The 26,301-nt window shown below is 43.2% G+C and overlaps 1 protein-coding gene across 1 annotated transcript in view; it reads left to right on the top strand.

Moving 5' to 3' along the window:
* The window catches only part of LOC126412633 (bumetanide-sensitive sodium-(potassium)-chloride cotransporter-like), a 594,798-nt gene that overhangs the window by 382,529 nt on the left and 185,968 nt on the right, over window positions 1-26,301 (top strand). The window contains exons 2-3 of the mRNA XM_050082310.1: window positions 9,824-9,904; window positions 25,800-25,875. Coding sequence (XP_049938267.1) covers window positions 9,824-9,904; window positions 25,800-25,875 — 157 coding nt within the window. The remainder of the gene's footprint in view (window positions 1-9,823; window positions 9,905-25,799; window positions 25,876-26,301) is intronic.

Here is a 26,301-nt window from a genome sequence, read left to right on the forward strand (position 1 = left end):
GATAAGAACGGTGAGACAAAATGAAGAATCTTCCTAAATCCTCTGTTCTAGGCTGCTCTTCTGTAGGTAGAATTTGATCTACACCTACCTCTACATCTACATGGTTACTCTGCAATTCACACTTAAGTGCCTGGCAGAGGGTTCATCGAACCATTTTCATACTACTTCTCTACCATTCCACTCTCGAATGACGCGTGGGAAAAAGGAACACCTAGATCTTTGGGTTCGAGCTCTGATTTCTCTTATTTAATTATGATCATCATTTCTCACTGCGTAGGTGGGTGTCAACAAAATATTTTCAAATTCGGAAGAGAAAGTTGTTGATTGAAATTTCGTAAATACACTCCTGGAAATTGAAATAAGAACACCGTGAATTCATTGTCCCAGGAAGGGGAAACTTTATTGTCACATTCCTGGGGTCAGATACATCACATGATCACACTGACAGAACCACAGGCACATAGACACAGGCAACAGAGCATGCACAATGTCGGCACTAGTACAGTGTATATCCACCTTTCGCAGCAATGCAGGCTGCTATTCTCCCATGGAGACGATCGTAGAGATGCTGGATGTAGTCCTGTGGAACGGCTTGCCATGCCATTTCCACCTGGCGCCTCAGTTGGACCAGCGTTCGTGCTGGACGTGCAGACCGCGTGAGACGACGCTTCATCCAGTCCCAAACATGCTCGATGGGGGACAGATCCGGAGATCTTGCTGGCCAGGGTAGTTGACTTACACCTTCTAGAGCACGTTGGGTGGCACGGGATACATGCGGACGTGCATTGTCCTGTTGGAACAGCAAGTTCCCTTGCCGGTCTAGGAATGGTAGAACGATGGGTTCGATGACGGTTTGGATGTACCGTGCACTATTCAGTGTCCCCTCGACGATCACCAGTGGTGTACGGCCAGTGTAGGAGATCGCTCCCCACACCATGATGCCGGGTGTTGGCCCTGCGTGCCTCGGTCGTATGCAGTCCTGATTGTGGCGCTCACCTGCACGGCGCCAAACACGCATACGACCATCATTGGCACCAAGGCAGAAGCGACTCTCATCGCTGAAGACGACACGTCTCCACTCGTCCCTCCATTCACGCCTGTCGCGACACCACTGGAGGCGGGCTGCACGATGTTGGGGCGTGAGCGGAAGACGGCCTAACGGTGCGCGGGACCGTAGCCCAGCTTCATGGAGACGGTTGCGAATGGTCCTCGCCGATACCCCAGGAGCAACAGTGTCCCTAATTTGCTGGGAAGTGGCGGTGCGGTCCCCTACGGCACTACGTAGGATCCTACGGTCTTGGCGTGCATCCGTGCGTCGCTGCGGTCCGGTCCCAGGTCGACGGGCACGTGCACCTTCCGCCGACCACTGGCGACAACATCGATGTAGTGTGGAGACCTCACGCCCCACGTGTTGAGCAATTCGGCGGTACGTCCACCCGGCCTCCCGCATGCCCACTATACGCCCTCGCTCAAAGTCCGTCAACTGCACATACGGTTCACGTCCACGCTGTCGCGGCATGCTACCAGTGTTAAAGACTGCGATGGAGCTCCGTATGCCACGGCAAACTGGCTGACACTGAAGGCGGCGGTGCACAAATGCTGCGCAGCTAGCGCCATTCGACGGCCAACACCGCGGTTCCTGGTGTGTCCGCTGTGCCGTGCGTTTGATCATTGCTTGTACAGCCCTCTCGCAGTGTCCGGAGCAAGTATGGTGGGTCTGACACACCGGTGTCAATGTGTTCTTTTTTCCATTTCCAGGAGTGTAGATCTCGCCGCAAAGAAAACCGCCTTTGGTTCCCATAGCCAAACCACCTTTGTGTGTGTATATGCCGCCAGGGCCCAGGTATTGGAAAAACAGAATGTTTAAAACAATGTACGATCTATCAGGACTGGCTAACGTAAATAAACTAGCAATAGAGAAATATGGCTGTGCTGTTAAGGATTCACCTCACTGGTCACAGAAAAATATAGAGAGAGCAGAACACTATTCTTCGGCACCGAATGTTAGGTAGCACTTAACTGGTTAACCGCCTAAAATAAGAGTCAGAGAGAGGGCCAGCGTCTTGTAAGGCATCTTTTTACTGGTCAGCGCCCGGAATCCGTAGCACAGACAATTGAAATGACGTAAAGAACCAAAACACACAAACCTGAGTGTTCCACTTCGGAAGTACATGGAACAAAATCACTTTGACTTCACCCCCTGGCGTCTTCGCCAGCCTTCACTGCTAGCCAGGAGCCGAGCAGTTGAGTGCCTTTTCGAGCAGATGAGCTGAGGACTTGGAAGAACTGCAGTCTGAGTCACACTTAGCTGCAGATGCAGGTTGTAGCCACTTCAGCCTCCACCTGTAAATCAACATACGTAGTGAGATCTAGCCATGACAGCGAGATGAACCGTTGCGACAAAGTTTCAGTAATTTTGAAGCTCCAGTCTTGATGTACTTGAAGATTTTTATGGTCAATATGCTTTTACCTCCGGCCACACATACAAACGCATACCCTTCTACTGTATATCGTTGTGTTAATATTAACATTTCAGCAATCACAGAGCGACTTCGCGAACGTAATCGTTTTATACTGGGACGTAATTATTAGAATCAGACCCTCGACACTTCATCCAGATGTGCCACAGTAATATTTCGATATTGTCAATTTTTCCAGAATGACATTTTCACTCTGCAGCGGAGTGTAAGCTGATTCTTGTGAATTTTAGTCAGATTTGTTAATGAGCACTGTAATGTGGTATCTGATTCAGTTGTGATTCTTGCTTATTTTGGTAGCGAACGAATTGCCTATTTACTATTTTGGATGAACTACGATTTGTTTATGTCAAAATTAAAGCAGAAACGGAAATTTTGCAAGATTTCGTTTATTTTGCCACTAAACAGTATAAACAAGTAGAAACAATGTAAAGATTACAGAACGTAATCAACAGCAACATGCATAACGGTAGACAAAAATGTTCGTTTTTTTTCCAACTTCACCGATTGGCACATACACCCTGGCAACTGGTTAATGTGCTCAGTATGGGATGTGACCACCTCTGGCACCAATACAGGCTTGACAACGACGGGACATGCTGTGAATTACGTCATCATCTCATGTTGAGGCAATAACTCCCATTCTTCCTGCAGAACTGCTCACAAGTCTTGGAGAGAGGTTGACAGATGCAACCCATCACCCCAATGCATCCTAGACATGATCCGTGGGATTCAAATCGGGAGAGCGAGCAGGCCACGCCATGCGCGCAATCAGTAGAAAAAAAAGTTAAATGTTGCTGATTCACCTGTGCAATTTCATGAAGAGGTGTCGCTGCCCACATCATTAGGGATCTTCCTCGATATCGGTCTCTTTCCGCAATGTTTGGGTACCGAAATTGTGTTCCACATGCCCTCCAGATGCGAGTAGGTCGAGAATCTCTTTCCAGACCCCATCGGGACGCATCTGTGAAATGAACATTGGTCCTCTGTTCGACCGTCCAAGGTGGCATATTGATGGCTCCACTCTAGACGATCCCTTCTGTGAAGACACGCCAGGGGTAAACAGAGAGCACGTCTCCAGCAATGAAAGCCACCCTGTTGAAACCTTCTGTACACCGTTTGCTCGATACAAGATGTCCAAATGCTGCAAGGTCAGATGCCAGTTGCAGTGCAATACTAAGGCGATACCGTCGCGCCCTTACAGCTAAATAACGGTCCACACTTTCTGATGTCACACGTGGTCAGCCCTGTCCTGGTCTCCGGGATACAGTTTCGGTCTCTGTGAACTAACGCCTCATCCGAGAAACAACAGAGCGATTCACATTAAGCCATCGGGCCACATCAGTTTGCGACTCTCCTGCTTCCATTCTTCCTACGGCCCTCCACGGCAAAGAGTCTGTAGGCGTCTTCTCTGCGCCATATTGCACCGTCTGTATCTGTGTACGCAGCGACTGTTGATGCGGGATTAACCTGCAGACACTACCCCGCTTGATAGGTGCCTCAAAGTCATTGTTAGCGTGCTTGTCAGTAGATCTGAATGCCATCTTCCGTGCAGAACACGATCGTAACATTTGTTGACGGTTTGTATGATTATATCATGATTTGGACACAGGACGCGGAAATTGCTGTTTGTTGCTTTAATTTTGGGCACCAGTGTATATGTTATACACATGTACGCTAGTAACGTGTCACTGCAAAATAACAGAGACTGATGAAACTTGGACCGTACATAGAAAGAAGTACTACAGTATCGTACAGAAGGTAAGTAAAATAAATACGTAATGAGACGAACATAAATGATACTTTTGTTCAAAGACAATAATTACAATGAATTCACCGCGATTCATGATGGTCTCCAGAACATTATAAAACGCGGGACATGGTTTTTATAGGGTGTGTGATCACTACGGACGTAATGCATGCTCTGCAACGTACGCCCATGCTCCATGCTGGCCACAAGTTTGTTGGGGCGTTCTTATCGTAAAGTTTTTCATTCCTCTACCAGCGAGACTGACAACTATCGGATGTTGGTGCATGTGAACGTGCTACAATACGTCTCGTCAACGCACACCACACGTGATCGATGGTACTAAAATCAAGCGAACTAGCTGGCCAGTCCATCCGCCAAATATCCTCTCGTTCCGCCGCGCTGAGTGGCCATGCGGTTTGAGGCAGCATTTCACTGATTGCGCGGCCCCTCCCGCCGGAGGTTCGAGTCTTCCCTCGGGCATGGGTGTGTGTGATGTTCTTAGCATAAGTTAGTTTAAGTAGTGTGTAAGTCTAGGGACCGATAACTTCAGCAGTTTGATCCCTTAGGAACACACATTTGAACAGTTGCCGCCCGGGGTAGCGCGCGGTCTCAGGCGTCTTGTCACGGTCCGCGCGGCTGCCCCCGTCGGAGGTTCAAGCCCTCCTTCGGGCGTGAGTGTGTGTGTGTGTGTGTGTGTGTGTGTGTGTGTGTGTGTGTGTGTGTGTGTCGTCCTTAGCGTAAGTTAGTTTAAGTTAGATTAAATAGTGTGTAAGCTTAGGGACGGATGACCTCAGCAATTTGGTCCCATAGAACCTTACCACAAATTTCCAATTTTTTTCCCTCGTTTCAAGAGTTCCTCCACCTGAGCAGTCGATGCAGTCAGGCGTTGTCATCCCTGTGTGTGTGTGTGTGTGTGTGTGTGTGTGTGTGTGTGTGTGTGTCGTCCTTAGCGTAAGTTAGTTTAAGTTAGATTAAATAGTGTGTAAGCTTAGGGACGGATGACCTCAGCAATTTGGTCCCATAGAACCTTACCACAAATTTCCAATTTTTTTCCCTCGTTCCAAGAGCTCCTACACCTGAGCAGTCGATGCAGTCAGGCGTTGTCATCCCTAAAAATGAAGTTAGGGCCAAATGCATCCCTGAAGACAAGCACATTGGTGACGAGTACACTGTGGCAGTAGCGTTGAGTGGTGAGCGTACCGTGTTCAAGGATCTGGAGGTCAGTATGCCCACGCAATGTAATGCCTCCGTACACCGTAACACATGCACAACCAAAACGATCATGTTCGACAGTGTTCCTGGGAGTGTTACGCGTTCCTACTTCTTACCATGTGATGGCCTATCCTTTAATTTTTATGGATGACATGTGCGCCTGGGGCGGCCGCTGTGGACGAGCGGTTCTAGGCGCTTCAGTCCGGAACCGCGCTGCTGATACGGTCGCAGGTTCGAATCCTGCCTCGGGCATGGATGTGTGTGATCTCCTTAGGTTAGTTAGGTTTAAGTAGTTCTAAGGTCTAGGGGACTGATGACCTCAGATGTTAAGACCCATAGTGCTCAGAGCCATTTGAACCATTTGAATGTGCGCCCGCATCGCGATGAACAGGTGGGGGATCTCTCGGAACGAGAGGATATTCGCCGCATGGGCTGACATGCCCGATCACCCGACTTAAATCTCATCGCGTACGTCTTTCTTTTTCTACAGTATACTCATACAAAAAAGCTTCAGACATCACTTATACTATGGGAACGCATGCTTCCTCGGCGAATTTCATTGATTAAATCTTCTCGGGTTGCCAGTCGAGTCTTGGTGTCGTGTTGTGGCAAGGTTTCAACGAGTTTTCTGCACATCTTCGCCTGAAAATGACGAGTAGGAAACTCGTCTAAACGTTCCGAGGACATGTGCTGGCTGAAAACCCGAGAAGATCTCATCAATCAGTTACTCTATTTATTAACGAGTTGCCTTGCTATGGGTTCAAACGGACAGTATCACAGTCAGATGGCCTCTCACGTTTATTTTACTTAATTCATATAGTGTTGACCGTACGATGTCATCTGTTTCCAGTTGTGGTATAAGTTGGTTGGGGTGTCAGTGGCCCAACTGACAGTTAGACAACGGTAGCGCCTGTAGTTTTTTAAAAGAAAATGGTCAATAGTGGCCTGTTGCTGTTTTAACTTCCATAAATATTACCCCTATATTTTCACAAGGCGACGGTTTCATTGTGCCACTTTTTGAAGTAGCCTTTGTTAACCAGTTTTTCATGATAACAACATCTTCGCCATTTCTAGTGATTACCATTTAAGTTACCCTGAATCCTTGTACGTACTAAGTAAGCAGTGTTTCTCCGACTTTCTTCGAGATCATTTTCCACTCAGCCTTATTACAATTTACACTAGCCCTACATATTTCCACACTTCAATAACTTGGTCTTCCATTTGCTTTCCTTTCACCTAACTTCTTTGTGCCCTTCAGTTTCACACTGTTACTCCTACTTCCAGATATTTACTAATATATCTATGCATATTATTAAAATGGATGCATGTTTCACATCTGCCCCTAAAGCACTGGATTAATTTCAACCAAACTTGGTTTACATATCACTTACTGTCTGGAAAGAACGACCTATCTATTAGGGGTGGGGGAAAGAAGCGTAGCTTACGACGTGCATAGTAACCAGACCACATTCATTCTGTATTTGAAAAGAGAGCACTTGGTGACTTACAACCGTCTTTGCGCATAGTTTCAAACGTTTACGAGACTTTTCCTCGTTGACATCCCACACAAAATGATGAAAGAAAGGAACTTATACTTTACTACATTTTCGCTGTTCATGCAGTAAAACTGTCACATTAGGCATGATGTAAGTTTTGACTTTTTTACTACTAACTATATTCAAAACATATTTTGCAGACTATATTCGCCCGTAACACTGAATGTACCTGCTAAAATATGTGCTTCTAGGACACACAGATCAGAAAACGTGAAGTCCTAAAATTTAGCACATGAAAACGGAACTGCAAAGCGAAATTCGAAGAGATAGAAGTGAAATACATGTTCAAATATATTAGTGATATATGTTAAATATATGTAAAATATATGTAAATAGTGCATATGCAGGCGAAGCTGTGGGTAAAAAGCTGCTCCCAAACCCACGGATCGATTGCAACCAAACTTGGTGCACAAATTATTTACTCTCAGAAAAGAAATACTGTGAAGGTAATAACCAGAAACCTTCTGCTGGAGGGGGGGTGACAATGTATAGAGAGGAAGAGGGGAGGAGGAGATGGACAAATAGTGAGGGAGAAGAAGGATATGGAGACAGATGATGGGGCTGGGGAAGGATATGGACAGAGAGAGGAAGGTGGGGGAAACGACAGGAAGAGAAGAGGAAGAGATGGTGAAAGCGAGAGGAGAGAAGGTTATTGACAGAGAAAAGAAAGAGGAGGAGACAGACCGAGAGAGAGGGGAGAAAGAGATGGCTAGAGAGGAGGTTGAGGAGGAGTTGGTCAGAGGGTGAAGGACGAGATGGAAAGAGGGAAGGAGCAGACGAACAGAGGGTGAAGGGGCAGTTGGACAGAGTAAGGAAAGGGAAGTATATGTACAGGGGTAAGAAAGAGATGGACAGACGGAAGGGGGAAGAGGATGGACGAGGGGGAGGTGAAGGACAGGGAGACAGAGAGACAGATGAGACAGGGATGTACAGAGAGAGAGGTAGGAGGAGATGAACAAAGGGGGAGGATAAGGTGGACTTAGGAGTGAGAAGAAGAAGGAGGAGGAGGAGATAGTCGAGAGGGGGAATGAGATGAAAAGAGGGCGGAAGGAGCTATGAAAAGGGTGGGCGAGGGAGGTAGAAGCTGATAGGGAAGTACATGGGCGGGGGGGGGGGGGGGGGGAGATGGACAGACAGGGAGACAGAAGGAGATGGGCAAAGAGTGAGGGTGGAGGAGGTGAGAGAGTGGGAGGAGGAGATGGACAGAAAGGGGGGGGGGGAAGCAGAGATGGATAATAGAATCTTGAAATAAATGAATACCTCATCGACTATGGGTACTCAGCTAGCATATATATAAAATCGATGTGGATGACCAAAAGCTTATCGTTAATTCTGAACTTGAATAAAAACAGATATGTTCTTTTCAGATGCAATATATCTCTATATATTAACACACCAGATGGACATACAGGCACTTACAGAATGGATAAATCTCGTATTAGTGGGTCGGTATTTCCTTGCAATTATCAAGTATTGCGAATACATAGAAAGAAGGATCCTTTATTGTATGATTATATGATAGCGGAACAAACACTGGTAGCAGTTACTTCTGTAAAATATCTGGGAGTATGCGTACGGAACGATTTGAAGTGGAATGATCATATAAAACTAATTGTTGGTAAGGCGGGTACCAGGTTGAGATTCATTGGGAGAGTGCTTAGAAAATGTAGTCCATCAACAAAGGAGGTGGCTTACAAAACACTCGTTCGACCTATACTTGAGTATTGCTCATCAGTGTGGGATCCGTACCAGGTCGGGTTGACGGAGGAGATAGAGAAGATCCAAAGAAGAGCGGCGCGTTTCGTCACTGGGTTATTTGGTAACCGTGATAGCGTTACGGAGATGTTTAATAAACTCAAGTGGCAGACTCTGCAAGAGAGGCGCTCTGCATCGCGGTGTAGCTTGCTCGCCAGGTTTCGAGAGGGTGCGTTTCTGGATGAGGTATCGAATATATTGCTTCCCCCTACTTATACTTCCCGAGGAGATCACGAATGTAAAATTAGAGAGATTAGAGCGCGCACGGAGGCTTTCAGACAGTCGTTCTTCCCGCGAACCATACGCGACTGGAACAGGAAAGGGAGGTAATGACAGTGGCACGTAAAGTGCCCTCCGCCACACACCGTTGGGTGGCTTGCGGAGTATCAATGTAGATGTAGATGTAGATGTAGAAGTAACTTTCCAATGGAGAAGAGTACTCTCCTCTGTCTTATAAATCCATTATACTGAGTACCTCTCGTAACGAGAACATTCTCCAGATTCCATGTTGTCAAAGAACAGTTCCCCTGAAGTATTGAGCAAAGAGCGAATATTTTCTGCACACCAGTAGTTCTATCAAATGCTGCCGTACTGCGAAAAGAACAACACTTTTTCTTTGTTCTGAAAGAAATTATGTGTATCATACAGGAATGTTAGTCAAGAAATGGATCCTTATCACCACATAATCACCGAACTGACTTAAGCTAACCTTATGACACTATCCTGATTATGCACATCAACAACGTGTTTCAAAGGCAGTGCAGTCTAAGAATTTCTAAATTTTCGAAGACCTTAATGGAATGATTACGGGATCAAATAGATTTGAAAATATTCCATATAAAATTTCCTAATTTTTTCCTTTTAAAATAGACAATTCTCTAAATAATGTGTACTGTTCCTTGCTTCCTCTTTGAATTTTGATATTATATTAATTTCTTTCCATGACTGCAATCTTTGATTGCTTACATACGTAAAGGTACCGAAATAATCAAGAGTAACATGGTCGTATTACAATTATGACTTTAATTCTAATACAAATGTATGGAATTACATCTTTTTTTCTTTCTTTCCAGAACGAAATCAAAGAAGAAGAAGAAACTCTTCAAAAGAAGAAGGGGAAAGTCATAAAATTCGGATGGGTAGAAGGCGTATTTGTAAGTATTTTCTTACGATATTTCATAATCAGCTTTTATTGTGGGGGTATGTTAGACTATATTTTACTGTTGTTTCCAGATGTGACATTTTTACATCTGCAAATTTTAGCATGTCCTACTAAAATTTTGTGCTAATTTCTTTGTGGTAATTCGCCAGTACAACACAAGACATAAGAATAATAATTTGACTTTCTGACAAATAAAATGTGTATAGGACTCGACATTGCACTCTTGGAACTTTGATTCGCGCTTGGATAGCTTGTGAAGGCAATGGTCAAGGTAAGAATCCCGGTCCGGCACCCGATTTTAATGCCAGGAAATCCCAGAAGAGCGCACGCCTCGCTGTAGCGTGAATCATCGTTCGAGAATAAACGATTATTTTTCTGGGAAAAACTGTCAAATTCTCTGGTTGACGTACATCATTATTCTTTATCAATGGAAAGTCGTGGTTTCTTATCTCACTGCGCGATTAGGAGTATTAAGCGAAGTGGTGTAACAAATAACACGGCTGTCATATTTACATTAGTCCTCTAAATTAAGGCAGGTTTGTTTGAGGCCAGTGTTTCACAGACTAAATCTACTTCAGTTTCGACAAGCAAGGCGTGCGAAATCGGCTGTGGTCACGGTATTACGCTAGCGTAATTTAGAGGAAAATAAAGCTGATCTCATCTGAACCGCCCAATTTCTAATGTTAATCATAGCTTTAGCTCCACCGACGGATCGTCGAAGTTTCGTCTGCTTTCTTAAACACAAACAGGCGGCAATTGGCTGTCATTACGACCACATGCCAGATTAAGAAATGACAGAGATCTATTGCGCATTTAACATCACAGTACAATGAAGGGGAAGAGTTAGCGCTCCGGATAACAGTAGTCGTCTGATGTTACACTCCTGGAAATGGAAAAAAGAACACATTGACACCGGTGTGTCAGACCCACCATACTTGCTCCGGACACTGCGAGAGAGCTGTACAAGCAATGATCACACGCACGGCACAGCGGACACACCAGGAACCGCGGTGTTGGCCGTCGAATGGCGCTAGCTGCGCAGCATTTGTGCACCGCCGCCGTCAGTGTCAGCCAGTTTGCCGTGACATACGGAGCTCCATCGCAGTCTTTAACACTGGTAGCATGCCGCGACAGCGTGGACGTGAACCGTATGTGCAGTTGACGGACTTTGAGCGAGGGCGTATAGTGGGCATGCGGGGGGCCGGGTGGACGTACCGCCGAATTGCTCAACACGTGGGGCGTGAGGTCTCCACACTACATCGATGTTGTCGCCAGTGGTCGGCGGAAGGTGCACGTGCCCGTCGACCTGGGACCGGACCGCTGCGACGCACGGGTGCACGCCAAGACCGTAGGATCCTACGCAGTGCCGTAGGGGACCGCACCGCCACTTCCCAGCAAATTAGGGACACTGTTGCTCCTGGGGTATCGGCGAGGACCATTCGCAACCGTCTCCATGAAGCTGGGCTACGGTCCCGCACACCGTTAGGCCGCTTCCGCTCACGCCCCAACATCGTGCAGCCCGCCTCCAGTGGTGTCGCGACAGGCGTGAATGGAGGGACGAATGGAGACGTGTCGTCTTCAGCGATGAGAGTCGCTTCTGCCTTGGTGCCAATGATGGTCGTATGCGTGTTTGGCGCCGTGCAGGTGAGCGCCACAATCAGGACTGCATACGACCGAGGCACACAGGGCCGACACCCGGCATCATGGTGTGGGGAGCGATCTCCTACACTGGCCGTACACCACTGGTGATCGTCGAGGGGACACTGAATAGTGCACGGTACATCCAAACCGTCATCGAACCCATCGTTCTACCATTCCTAGACCGGCAAGGGAACTTGCTGTTCCAACAGGACAATGCACGTCCGCATGTATCCCGTGCCACCCAACGTGCTCTAGAAGGTGTAAGTCAACTACCCTGGCCAGCAAGATCTCCGGATCTGTCCCCCATTGAGCATGTTTGGGACTGGACGAAGCGTCGTCTCACGCGGTCTGCACGTCCAGCACGAACGCTGGTCCAACTGAGGCGCCAGGTGGAAATGGCATGGCAAGCCGTTCCACAGGACTACATCCAGCATCTCTACGATCGTCTCCATGGGAGAATAGCAGCCTGCATTGCGAAAGGTGGATATACACTGTACTAGTGCCGACATTGTGCATGCTCTGTTGCCTGTGTCTATGTGCCTGTGGTCCTGTCAGTGTGATCATGTGATGTATCTGACCCCAGGAATGTGTCAATAAAGTTTCCCCTTCCTAGGACAATGAATTCACGGTGTTCTTATTTCAATTTCCAGGAGTGTATTTGCAGACGTAGCTACGCAGAGACGACCCGTACGTCTTTGCTGATCGGCTGAGGTCATTAGTTGCTACTGTACTGGGTGGTTTAGTATCTTGGTTCAATCATGTAGCAGTAATAATAACTAATTTGGCAGAAGAATCTATCTTGCTGTTCCATTTAGTCGATAGCTGATACATAGTTTCCAAGCTGAGGCCTTCTCGACACGTTCATGTACACAGAATAACGGCGTAAAGTAGGTGCATTTACAGCAAACGACGAGAGAATTCAAAAATATCTTAGTGAGCAAAGATGAAGGAAATCGCGTAGCAGGCTGTTGATGACGAAAAACATCAATCTGCAGACTGCAGCTGATAACACAGGAACAGAAGTAGACAACAGCAACACGAAAGATAAACAGTTAAAGTCGATTTCAGATGTTGCCTTACTTCGGGAAATACAAGCTTCTTATCACCAATAAATTCAGCAACTCTAATTCACAAAAGAAGTGATCAGATACTTACCGGTATATACTATGCACATTTCTGTTCCAACGCCAGAAGTTATAACTAGTGCCGATCATATTTATTTCTAGGGTTGTATTTATGAAAGCTAATAATACACTGAAATCATAAACTATCGTTTAGGACAGACTACCGTTATGATGTAAGTGTATTATGAAGCTATTATTAGTGACCCAAGAATCTTAAATCGTTGTTTACACCAGCTATGAGGACGTGTGCCATTTATAATTCTCATTTTGTGTTTTGTGCAATAATAAGCGTACATTTAAGTACAGTATTTCTACCAGATTATTTTTCTGTATGATATTTAAATGTCAGTAAGTTAGATTATTTTGCATTTTATATTCTTTCCTCATCAAATTCAGCAATCACATGCATAGTGTAAGCAGTTAAACGTATCTAGCCTAGAACTTATATGATATGTGATTTACGATTCGAAGTCTTATGAATATTCATACACAGAGTCAGTGAATATTCTCTTTCATACATCTTAAATTATGAACCATATGAACACTGTTTTTCCTGAGTTAATTGACAGTCCATTTACAGAGAATCAATTATTATTGTAAAAAAATGCCATTTATCTTTAATTCACCTACTGCATCTGTGAGTATCTGATTTTAATGTTTGCATCATCGGTAAGTAAGACTATTATGCTTTTTCAATAAAATATATAATAGTTTTCATAGACCCAGCATCAAACCTAACATATACCAGTAATGGTTTGTCTGCAGGAAGCAGATCTTTATTATTACTGGAGCTACCTGACTCCTCACCATCTATTAGCAAAATATTAAATATACCAATAATTACTTGTAGCTTCATTACAACAAACATTTTAGAAAAAGCTTCTCAAAAATTATTTTATGATTTGTGCATTTAAAAAGCCTTGTACACAGCCAATAAAATTTCAGTTGCAGGTATTGTATCATTTAAATGTTTTAATATGTGGCGGGTTAAGCAATAAATACTCTATCATTTTTAGTGGAAATATCTCTGTGGAATAAAAGTTGTGCCTTTCCTCAGTCTGCAATAGTTGCTTAGATGTTCAGCAATTCTGTAGTACATTATCTTTCACAATATTTATGAAATTTGTTACTAGGGAAAGTAGTTAACACCGTCATTAATATATGTCTTAATTTTTTCTTATAGAGAAGTCTAATACAGTTAACGTTAATCTGTTGAGAGCGATATACTAAAGCAATAATAAGTATGTGAATAAGTATAATAATACAAAGCATAAGAATATCATCTCAGATGAGCAGATTTTTATCGTTCTGTCTGGAATCTCACTAACCTCGTCTGATTTTTTTTGAACAGAACTACTTATTTCCGAGATTTTTACACACAGTGGATTGGTGTTTATGTGAGCTAATTGTATTATCACTATTGTTGCGCTTTGTGAGGATGGCTGATGAAGCCAGATACCGCCGCTACAAGCGCGGTGATAGTGTGAGTTGAATAGCAGGGCAGAGGGGTCGTGGAGTCAGGTGGATGTCCGGCGGCAAATCATAACTGACATCTGCACATTTATTCCGATCGAAAGATAGTTGTAGAGTTGGCACAGTGCGGTCGGCTCCCCCGAGACGCAGGCTGGTATCAGTTGGGGGAAGATGGTCACTTCAGCAAGCGTCCTCATGTAATGGCCAGCCTATGGCCTAGACCTGTCGAGCAGGCGACAGCTAACTCTGAGTTACGTGATCAGCTCTTAGTCCAGTTAACGAAGGAAAAGTAGGGGATAACATTCACGTAGTAGCAAATTTTTCTACAGCAGTTCGACGGAGTGTCATGAACAACATATATTTTTAAATTCTTCATAATGAAGCTCTGATTACAATATGCCCATCATACACATTTATTTAGAAGCAAGCACCTTCTTAGGTATACAGTTAACAAAACAAATCAAACTAATTCTCTGCTTCCTAAACTAACAAGGCAAATAACGAATAACCAAATCAAAACCAAAATATAACTGTCAGTAATGGTTCCCTTAATCCATTCATACTGTGCTACACATAAACCACTGGCATCTCCAGCCCCATTACTCAGAAAAACCATCACACAGGAATTCCAAACTGCGTCAGGATGGACTGAAAGTACTATGACAGTTAGGCGGGAGGTGAGGAAACTTGACTTTCATGGTCGAGCTACACATCACGCTGGTGAATGCGAAACGACGCCTCGCTTGGTGTAAGGAGGTTGTGTGGAGTGACGAATCACGGTACACAATGTGGCGATCCTATGGCAGGTTGTAGGTATGGCGAATGCCAGGTGAACGTCATCTGCCAGCGTGTGTATTGCCAACAGTAAAATTCGGAGGCGGTGGTGTTATGGTGTGGTCATGTTTTTAATGGAGGGGCTTGCACCCATTGTTTTGCGTGGCACTATCACAGAACAGGCCTACAATGGTGTTTTAAGCATCTTCTTGCTTCCCACTGTTGAGGAGCAATTAGGGGATGGCGGTTACATCTTTCAACACGATGGAGCACCTGTTCGTAATGCATGGCCTGTGACGGAGTGGTTACACGACAGTAACATCCCTGTAATGAACTGGCCTGCACAGTGCCCTGACCTGAATCCTTCAGAACATCTTTGGGATGTTTTGGAACGCCGACTTCGTGCCAGGCCTCACCGATGACCATCGATACCTCTCCTCAGTGCAGCACTCCGTGAAGAATGGGCTGTCATTCCCCAAGAAACCTTCCAGCACCTGATTGGAGGTATGCTTATGAGAGTGGACGCTGTCATCAAGGCTAAGGATTGGCCAGAATCTTATTGAATTCCAGCATTACCGATGGAGGGCACCATGAACTTGTAAGTTATTTTCAGCCAGATGTCCGGATACTTCTGATCACATAGTGCATATTCCCGAATGTAAATAAGATGTTCTACTCCCATCGTCTGCTACAATTACATCATTAATACACATAAAAATGGAACATCCCTATCTACTACTTCTCCTTCTGCTATCTCATTGCATGTGGAATCGTATGTGTGTTTGCTTAAGTTAATCTACTTTTCTCTTTTTCTTCCCACCCATCCTTCCATATGATAGAGTGCTGCCACCACAAGCAACAATGAATCTGATGCACCTATAAGAGGTCGAATAGGCCCAACATTCACAAAAGCCATACATGTCAATAATTACAGCTTAATATCTACTGGTGAGGTCATCTGCACATTCTAAAACCAACAACCTTGGTACCAGGTGACAGGCTTTTTCGTTTTACCCTTTGGAGTGCATGGGCTTGTCAGTATCACTCACTGACTTACACAATATGCTGGTAACTTAGCATTCCGTCGAACCACTCTTTCTTGACAGTCCACACTTCTTTCAATCTCTTCATGATTTTTGTACAAATTCACCTTTAAATCCCCAACTCTGGTTTGATTGCTTCAAAGGGCGAAGCGAATTTTTTACCATACACCCTTGTAATGTGACAGGGCCTATGTTCTCATGGGGCTTCGAATTATATGCTGCCACTACATATTGCTAGAAAATATCCCAATCGTTGTTATGGATTTTCATGAAATAGCTTGGTACCTTGCTTGTTGTCCGATGTACTTGTTCTGTCCTACCATTGTCCTGTGGAAGTGATGGGTCTGTTTTCACCTTGCAAATAATTAGCAAGGGAGTCAGTATTTCATCAGTTCTGAATTACAGTTGGTGCCCTGATCCATGATTATCATCACTGGAACACCAAACCATAGCAACCAATTACTTACCAACATGTGCATGTCCACTTCATGATTAGGAACAGCTATTATTGTAACATAGTGAGAGAAATGATCTATAACAGAACATAGTGGTTCCCCACTGCATTCTGGCTAAAAAGCCCCAAAATACCTATTCTGATCATCTCAAAAAGCTTAGTAGCCACTGGCAACTTCTCCAGCGTCATACGCTGATGATTTAAATCTGCACACTATGCACAAGGCACACAACTGTTTACATACTGTTCTACATCTTTTTGACGTGTTCTCGATTAACAGAACTCAAATATTCTCAGGCCTTCGGTTCTACATCATCCATGACTGGATAACATGTGGTAATGCACTTCCTTTAATACTTATACGGCAGGCACTACCATGCAAGGCCCATGTCCTACATAATACCCCCTGTGAGTGGCGAACTGTGGACGCAATGTGAAAATCTTCATCAGCAGCCACTCTGCAAGGCTAGTCGGGTGTCTGCACCACACCAATTCTTCCACTATGCCCATCTGCCTTGCCATGTTTCTTACCAGACTTATGAATTACTCTGAAGTTTAATTCACCAAATTTTAATGCTCATCATGTAAGCTTACTTGATGGATCCTTCAACTCAAACAACCATTTCAATGCTGCATGACCTGTCAGCACTATAAATGTTTCCAATATAAATAACTGTGGAAGTATGTGACACCATATATAAAACTCAGCATCTCCTTTTTGGGGTAGAATAATTTCTTCAGCTTTCTTCAAGTGCCATGATGCATACGTAACTGGATGTTCCTCACTCAGCACTTCCTGACTTAAAACACAACCCACTGCATGGCTGCTAACATCAAATGATAAAATGGATTCCTTTACACAATCTTGGAAGATCAGCATAGTACTATTGTGAACAGTTTTTAAAATGTGGTTTCACACTCTGGTGTCCACTGTAGTTTCACACCCTTTTTTTAACAAGTGCATGAATGATTGTGCTATATCTGCAAATCTCATCATGAACTTCTTATAGTAATTAGTCAGTCCTAGAAACGACTACAATTCCTTATTAGTTTTAGGCATTGGAAATCTTCATACAGCATTAACTAACGCTGGGTCTGTTCTTTCCCTGTCTTGGCTAGTCATGTATCTCAAGTAATTCACTTCCTTCAGTGCAAAATGGCACTTTTCTGTACTCAGGGTCAAATGAGCAGTCTCTTAAAAGTGTCTTTCAACCAGTGCACATGTTTCTTCAAAATCTTTGCAGATATAATAATATCATCAAGATTCACTATATTCTGTATCGGTTTGAATCCTCTGAATACTCTATTCAATAACCACTTAAAGATGACTGGTGCAGTTTACAAACCAAACATCATTTGCTGTTAGTGGTAAAGACCCCAAGGAACTGTAAATGCCTGTTTTTTTGGTTCTCTGCTGCAACTTTCAATCGATGATACCCACTTCTTACGTCTAATCATGGAAAAATATCTACAGTGTCCACATTGTTCCTGGTTTCCAGATATCTGGCAGTGGATATGCGTCTGGAATTGTCCTTGCAATGATATATTTGTGATCGCAGCGAAATCAATATTTCCTCGACCCATCTGAAGATTTTTTTCAACACTGTGAGAATAGATGTACTCCATGATGTCATTGCACAATTGCTGGTTAACGAATTCTTCCATTACCAGTTGTAGATGATGGGGCAACCCATGTGTCTTACAGTAAACTGGTGACCAATTCTTTGTTGGAATACTGTGCTCCATCACCGGGTATTGCTGACAATGCCCCACAAGGATTAAATAGATCCTCGGATACCAATAGTAACATCTCTATTGCTACTTTTTCTGCACTGTCCAAATGTCACCCTTTTGCACATAATGCTGTCATACTGGCGACTTGCTCATGGGTAGTGTCCGAACGTGCCCTATCTCAATCATACTTTTCTGGAATATCTGAGTACTACTCGTTCGCCATCTACTTCCCATACATGTACAATACCCATGCGCACAAAACACCACGTTTTAAGTAATTCATCGTTTTCTTTTAGTGTTTCTGCCACACACAACATGTTTGCAAGTAGGTTTGTTCCTATGTTTACCTAAATTAGTTTCCCTGTATCTTGCGATGCTCTCTCACACGAATTAAGCCTGAACACCTTTGCATGGTGTTTGACCTGTTTTCCCTTCATGAGACTTGACCCTTGCAGCGGAGCGTCACCAACAACAGTCTCCTGCAGTTGGAACGATGTTTCCCCAGTTTCTACCAGGCTCTGCCCAAGGTCAACTTTATCATGGTGCTTATGCACGAAATCTAACCCTAGTATAACGCAGTACCCTTCATATACATAGGGCTTCCACACTTTCTCAGAACCGCTTTGCTCCAACCTGAAAATATAACATCGCTGACATAGCAACCATACATCATTATCTCCCACTCAACGTAACCTATAATGTGGGGGGGGGGGGGGGGGGGGGAGGGTTTAAAAGTCTGTTCCCCATGAGACACAAACTCATCACACATACGTGAGCGTCTGTGTGTCATATAAGTCTATCTTCCCTATCGTCTACTACCCCAAGTCAAGCAACATTTCGGCGAATGGGGCCTCCCCTTTTGGTTTTACGGTTGATTATTTGTCTTTCGTCCTTTTGCACTATGCACCTTTTGAAGTCTCACTCCCAGTGCCCCACTTACCTACCTTTTTTACACTGTTGTTGGTGACATTCTCCTGAATGTCAACAACGACAGCACTTCGCGTTAGTAGAGAGTACCTTCTTTATCTCGGATTTCTATCACCGCATTTATTTCTTCCAGTGCCTTGATTATGCTAATAGGCCAGCCAGGTCCTTCGGAAATTCTTCCTTGCCGCCTCAGGTAGAAGTCCCCTTAAGAATGCCTATAATGCCCCACGTTAGGCATCATGCAGAATGATTCTGTTTGCTTCATCATTAACCGTCAACTGATATACATCCTATGCACAAAGTTTCTCAACAGACTCATTCTGCTTTTCCGACTCCCGCATTGTTTGCAGTAGAGGCAGCATCTCTTCTGCCTTTTATAACGTTGTACTATGCCTTTCTTGAGTTCAAGGAATGTTTGAGCCTTTCTTAGGTCCTCTTGGTTCATAACATCTGTTTTCTCTTGTCCCACTGGGCTTAACTCAGTCACTTGTAACAGCTAGTCATCTCTCTAAAATCCCATCTTCCAGCTGTGAGCAGATAATCTATAAATTCCAATATATACTCTCTTGTCTTGCCAAGAAAAAAGATTACCTAATCCAGTGGTAACTGAATCTTAGCTAGAAGCAGTCAAACAGGAAGAGGCCTTGTCCTTTACAGCATCCAATTGATTATGCAGTTCTGCACTATTCTCCTTCAAAGTATCTGACTGCTTACGCAGGTCTGCATTATCCGCTCTCAAATGAATTGCTGGTTCTATCGAAGATTTAATTGCTTCCTCAGTGATAAACGCGCCTGTTCTTGACCCCGGTATTATGCAACTTTTATCTAATAAACAAAACAACGGGGCAAACAAAAACAATGGGATGACATGAAGGTCACTTAAATGTAACTCTACCATAACATTGCTTTCTATAACTCAATTTCTCCGTCTGAGTGACTGGTCATGTTTTCGCTTTACATGTTTCAAGATAAACTACATGTATAATTTTGGTAAACATTTTTGGAATACAGTGACCAATTAATTGTTATATTTAGATTAAAGTTCAGTCTTGATCACGTTATGTCTGTTTTAATGAGTAACCGGTTTCTGTTTTTTCTATAAAACCATCATCAGATCCATTGGCTCCCTTGGGTTGGTAGGTGGAGCTCTCCTTGCTGCTGTGCAGTTGACTGCACAGCAGCAAGGAGAGCTCCACCTACCAACCCAAGGGAGCCAATGGGTCTGATGATGGTTTTATAGAAAAAACCGAAACCGGTTACTCATTAAAACAGACATAACGTGATCAAGACTGAACTTTAATCTAAATAAACTACATGTAGTAATTGAGTCATATTCCCTGGTCACAACAAGTTTCATTGCCCACATTAAACGGGCGCAGTTTGACATTCATCACATCCTAAATTTCTTCATACACCCTGAGATCATCGTCCGATTGTAATGTCACAGTCTGCACACACAAACCATAATCGGAAATCTTACAGAAAAATAACTGAATCTTCATTGCAAAAATAGCCAGAAACAGGTTTTCGATTCACCCCACTACAATGCCGATGCTGTACGTCGCACTTCATCTACATCTACATGGATACTCTGCAAATCACATTTAAGTACCTGGCAAAGGGTTCATCGAACCACCTTCACAATTCTCTATTATTCCAATTTCGTATAGCGCGTGGAAAGAATGAACACCTATATCTTTCCGTACGAGCTCTGATTCCCCTTACTTTATCGTGGTGATCGTTCCTTCCTATGTAGGTCGGTGTCAACAAAATATTTTCGCATTCGTAGGGGAAAGCTGGTGATTGGAATTTCGTGAGAAGATTCAGTCGCAACGAAAAAGCCTTACTTTAATGATTTCCAGCCCAAATCCTGTATCACTTCTGTGGCACTCTCTCCCATATTTCCGGATAATACAAAACGTGCTGCCTTTCTTTGAACTTTTTCGATATACTCTGTCAGTCCTATCTGGTAAGGATCCCACACCGCCCAGCAGTATTCTAAAAGAGGACGGACAAGTGTAGGCAGTCTCCTTGGTAGGTCTGTTACATTTTCTAAGTGTTCTGCCAATAAAACGCAGCCTTTGGTTAGCCTTCCCCACAACATTTTCTGTGTAGTGGGGTACAGTCGAATAACCTACTTGCTATTGACTCGGTGGGATCATGAACTATACGACTATAAACTGTGACTCAAAATGAAAATTTTGAGTTTTAAATGATTGATATACTCTGTAAAAGTTCAAACGCATAAACTATAACAACATCCCCAATAATAATAATATCCCTATTGGAAACAGCACTATTAACAGTTCAGAGGCGACCTCTACAGAAAGTTCCAAATAAAACTCTCTATCGTCCTGACTTCTAAATCACCATAAGTTAATTGCTCGCCTTAAAAGTGGAAAATAATCTCGCCACTTACAACGCGGTTTCGTCAACATTACGAGTGACACAAAAACAATTACTTCCGTGAAATTTGAGCGATCCAGGATCGTGTACAGTCCTCGCGAGTTCACTTCGTACTTTTACCGAAAAAGCATCCGTCTGTCCAGCTTTGATGTCATCCGAGGCACAACGTACGTCGGCGTTTGACAGACGCAGATTGATATATCGGTGTTGATGACGCTGCTTATTAAGAAAAAATAGCGCCGTTACCGGTTTCAAATTGACAGGTTCATCATCAGACGGCTGTTGAAGTTTAAGTTGCTCTTAGCTTAAGCTGCACAAGCGATGCTGGCTGATTTTCGTTGTGGCGAAACTTTCTTGAGTTTATGGTCCCCTATGTCAAATAATAACATAACATAGAGCATTATGTATTCAAATATTCCTACTCTATCAGTAGAAATCCAGCTAAACTGGCTAGAGAGCTACATAAAACGTTGTTACACTCTACCTTTTTTGAGTGGGTCGCCAGGTAAAAGATAATCATTATAAAGTAAAATATATCAAGTTGTTTTGATTTACTCATCTCCTTCTCTTTAATAGTTGATCTACTGGCCCACTAATTGGTTATATCTGACAATTACTTAAAAATGAAATGGACACGTTTCTTTCAAAATATTAATCAAGGAGACAGAATATCACATCTAATTCCATTAATGGGGTTTCATCATGTTCCTCCAAAATTTCTTTAATGCTGGAGGATGGGGATGCAGTTAAGAAGCTGTGATTCTCTTTTGAACATACGATACAAATAATTTATTGAACAATTTATTTTAGACATGGACTAAGCGTAGATAGCAAAAATTGCATTTAACAGTATAAAGCATTGGTATAGCCTCTGTTTCACACAAAAGTTAAAAGAAATTTATCAGTGCACTGAACTAACAAATGACAGCGTAGCTGGAATAACATAAAGGTACGTGAACTAGGAAACCAATCTTGCATTCATGCATACCGCAAGAAATTGAAAGAAACGCCCCATTACCACTATCAATGCCACTTTGAGCGCACAATGCCTACTCAGAAGAGAGATTCCTTAGCAGAAAGATGAAATACAACGTACTCTGAACAACACGTGGTCGCACATGGCACCATACATACAGAGAAAAACCCCATTACAACTTTGTTAGCATCTACACAAATTTAGTGATGTGCACAAATGATTCACGAACACTGACCGCTTATGTACATTTTGGAACGTACTGAAATTGAGGAAGTTCCACAAACTGCGAAAATCCACTAAGAAGTGTGTTACACAATTCCAGAACCTTAAAAACAATTTGGCCACATAACTATTCATTCTATTACGCACATTGAGATCACTGATTAATAAGGGACTGCTACACACTTTACCGGAAACAAGCGTGCTTGAGAACACCCAGGCTCACACACTGAAAAAGCATCAGTTTACGAAAGAAAAACTGACTACAGAGTGTCTAGGTTAAACATATAATAACGTAAAATGTAATAACCTGAGTAATAACTGAGACGTTTATTGACAGTATGTGTCTATAAGTATGGTAACTCAACACTTTTTTTTAAAGGCCTAATACACCTCGATGTGCGAACTATTAGTGGCGCGACAGCCATCTAATCTGTATTCCACTTCCTTCCTAGTGTTTTGCAGCGTTGCAGGAGTAACATTTGCGACAGCTGCACGAAAGCGATGGCGCAGATCTGACAGATCACAAGCTGGTGTCTGGTACATTTGATTCTTGATGAACTCGCGCAGAAAAAAATCAAGCGACTTAATGTCTGGGTATCTACGGGGACCAAGCAACCAATGGCATTTCTCCCAATCCAGTGATCTAGAAACTCGTGATCCAAGAGCAACACTGTCGTTGAAAAATCACGTCACGAAGAAGTTGTGACACAGCATACAGTTACATCATGTTTACGAACGTTGTTGCATTAACTGTAGGTTCCGAGAAGACGTATGGGACCATAACCCTGTCCTTCAACAATTTCCTCCATACATTTACTTTCGGAGAGCCAAGTTCGCACTCTATCATTAAGTAGGGAGTTAGTTCCACTTCTGCGCCTGTTGTGTATGTTTACTGTGCCAGACGTGTTGAATGTAGCCTCGTCCGAGAAACAGACGAAATCGAAAAATGCCTCGTTTTCATCCATTTTTGCCACAATTATTTATGCGGGTGCCTTCCATCGCGGCCTATCCTAAGGCTAGATTCGGTGATGAAGCTGCAGTTGTTTTATGGACGGCACTGTGCACTATCAAACTTGGTAACTATAACTGCCTACTTGATTGTTGGGTTGACTTACGAGGTCTCCACTGGAAGAACGCATGGATTAATTCAACAGTACCCTCTGGAAATGCGTGCTTGGCGTGGTCGAAAGCGAATGCGACAGCGAAAGCAAACTCCTAATTTCTCGAAGCCGCTTGTCCCATTTCTTGATTGTTACGTAAGTGGAAACATGGTCGCAGTCCATACGCACACCGAAAACGACGTTGTTCCGGTGTAATACACTTTAGCTCCGCGAGAGAAAGCACATAGAACACCATCTTTTCTGGAGTCCAAAGCAGAGCGCGCATTCGCATGCGGTATCAATTGTCGCAAGTAAACTCAGTAAACACTTTCAGTTATCATACTTATAGAAGCAAACCGACAATAAATATCTCAACAACATCTCGAATTATTACATTTCGTTTTTTTTATGTATTTAACCGGGACACGTTGTATAAATTTCGAATATAATACGGATAACACTCATGCACTTAAAGTGCATACATTTACTGAAAATAACAGGGAGTAGACAACTTCTACCACTGTCCACGTGGCAGTGTCACTGCACAAAGCCACCGAATTCCAAGTTCCGAAAACACGTGATTAACTTAAAATTCACACTCACACCTCTCGCAATTACATTTAATAAATTAATTCCACACTGCAAAACCTATCTAGGAATATAAAGTCTCTTTGTCTTAGTCCACACGTGGAGCCTAGCTCACTCACACACAAGGAATTCCCTACCAAAAACTAAAGGATAATGTTAAATCCCCCCACATAATTACTCTGCCAATAACTGGCATGTTTACCACTGATTACCAAGAGTACTGAAGTGGTAATGTTTATAATTCACACACTAAATAATTCAAATATCTCCATTGGAGGACTGCCTCACTGACGAGACAGCAGAGCACTGCGTATTCGCACAGGCCAAACTAGTATCCGCTTCATCTAAGCTTGTGGTGAGGATATCCACCAAAGATGCATACAATAGTTATCTGTCACCCAACTCTTTCTACCTGCTATGTACCTGTCCTGATGACCTAGCTAGACCTCTCTACCATTTTACTTACAATACAGCTATTGGCAAAACTACAGTAGTAGACAGCGGCTACTACCGGAAGAGTCACATTCATTGGTTTCAGCCACACACCATAGGTTAACTGATAGGACAAGGCTATGAGAATGACTCACGTGCATGATTACCAATAATACAATAAAGCAGAGAAGCGACACACTTCCTTCCGAGAAGATCGAAACTCAGAAAAACAACGGAGACAAAAAAATGAGCCGAAAGATAAATAAGCTGGATCTAATGGATCTCTCTCAATGTTTACTTTACTGTAATAGGATCTATCAGAAAATTAAAACAACGTGAACAACTTTCTATTATAAGAGTTTAGTTAATGTTGTGTTATTTAAACCGCTAATTCCCTTGTAGCACTGTTGGCTGCTTTTGAAGAAGTTCGTATTTCGCCGAACAGTAAGCAATATTCAACACTTTTCTGAGTTTTCAGATAGGGACAATGTACAGCACCATAAACACGTAAACATTTGGGCCACATGGATGTTTACGTACGAAGATCTGTAATGTGCAACTTGACAGAAATAAGGTATGCATTGATGAGACGCGTACTGAGGCATGAAAGATTATTTATTTTGATAATAGAGGGAATTGCAGAGGTGAGTGTAAGTGCTGGAGTCAGTCAAATTATCGAATGCAGTAAGAAGCATGGAAAGGATCTAGGTTGTAAAAGTTATGCAGAGATGAAGTGACTTATGCATGGTAGGCTACGATGGAGCTCTGCAAACCAGTTTTCAGTGAAAACAACAACAACATTAAGAAGAGTTGTCCATTCTTACACTAAAGAATAGTTTCATGTCCAGTTATCGAGACTATCGTGGTTGTCTAAGCATTACATTTAATTTGTGAATAGGTCCTCACTGAGTATTAAATGAAGATAGATCGGCTTTGCTGTTTACCTAAGCACAGGAAAGTGCAGAAGTATATATTTACTTTTCATGTTTTCAGATGCGATGCCTGCTCAACATCTGGGGTGTAATGCTATTCCTGCGACTTTCTTGGGTCGTGGGACAGGCCGGCATAGGTGAGTCAAGTTAATTATTCACAACTGTGGTGAAGTTTATTAACATACTTCACGTCAGCTAGTCTTCTTACAGTGCATCTTAGATAGCATTTTGCGGCAACCAAGTCTTCGCTATCTGAAACTGAGTCATGTTACAAGTTAAGCAATGCTACATTGAGGATTTGTCCCTTTGAACCCACGAAAACACACTATTAAAGAACCACTACATGTTTTTCCAAAGTCAGTTCAGCTGTTGACTGATTGTTCTAATTTCAACTTTAGTGCTGTATGGTAGCACGATTTTGCCACCGTTCACGAAAATTTTTGAAAATACGTAATTTATATTTACTTAGTATGGGATCGCATTTAGGTGAGGTTATCGAATTATTAATCATTTATTGGTTGATATAGGGTAGCCTCATACTAACATTTCTGTAGAGTTGCTTG

This window comes from Schistocerca serialis, chromosome 7 (genome assembly GCF_023864345.2).
Source record: "Schistocerca serialis cubense isolate TAMUIC-IGC-003099 chromosome 7, iqSchSeri2.2, whole genome shotgun sequence".
NCBI lineage: Eukaryota > Metazoa > Arthropoda > Insecta > Orthoptera > Acrididae > Schistocerca > Schistocerca serialis.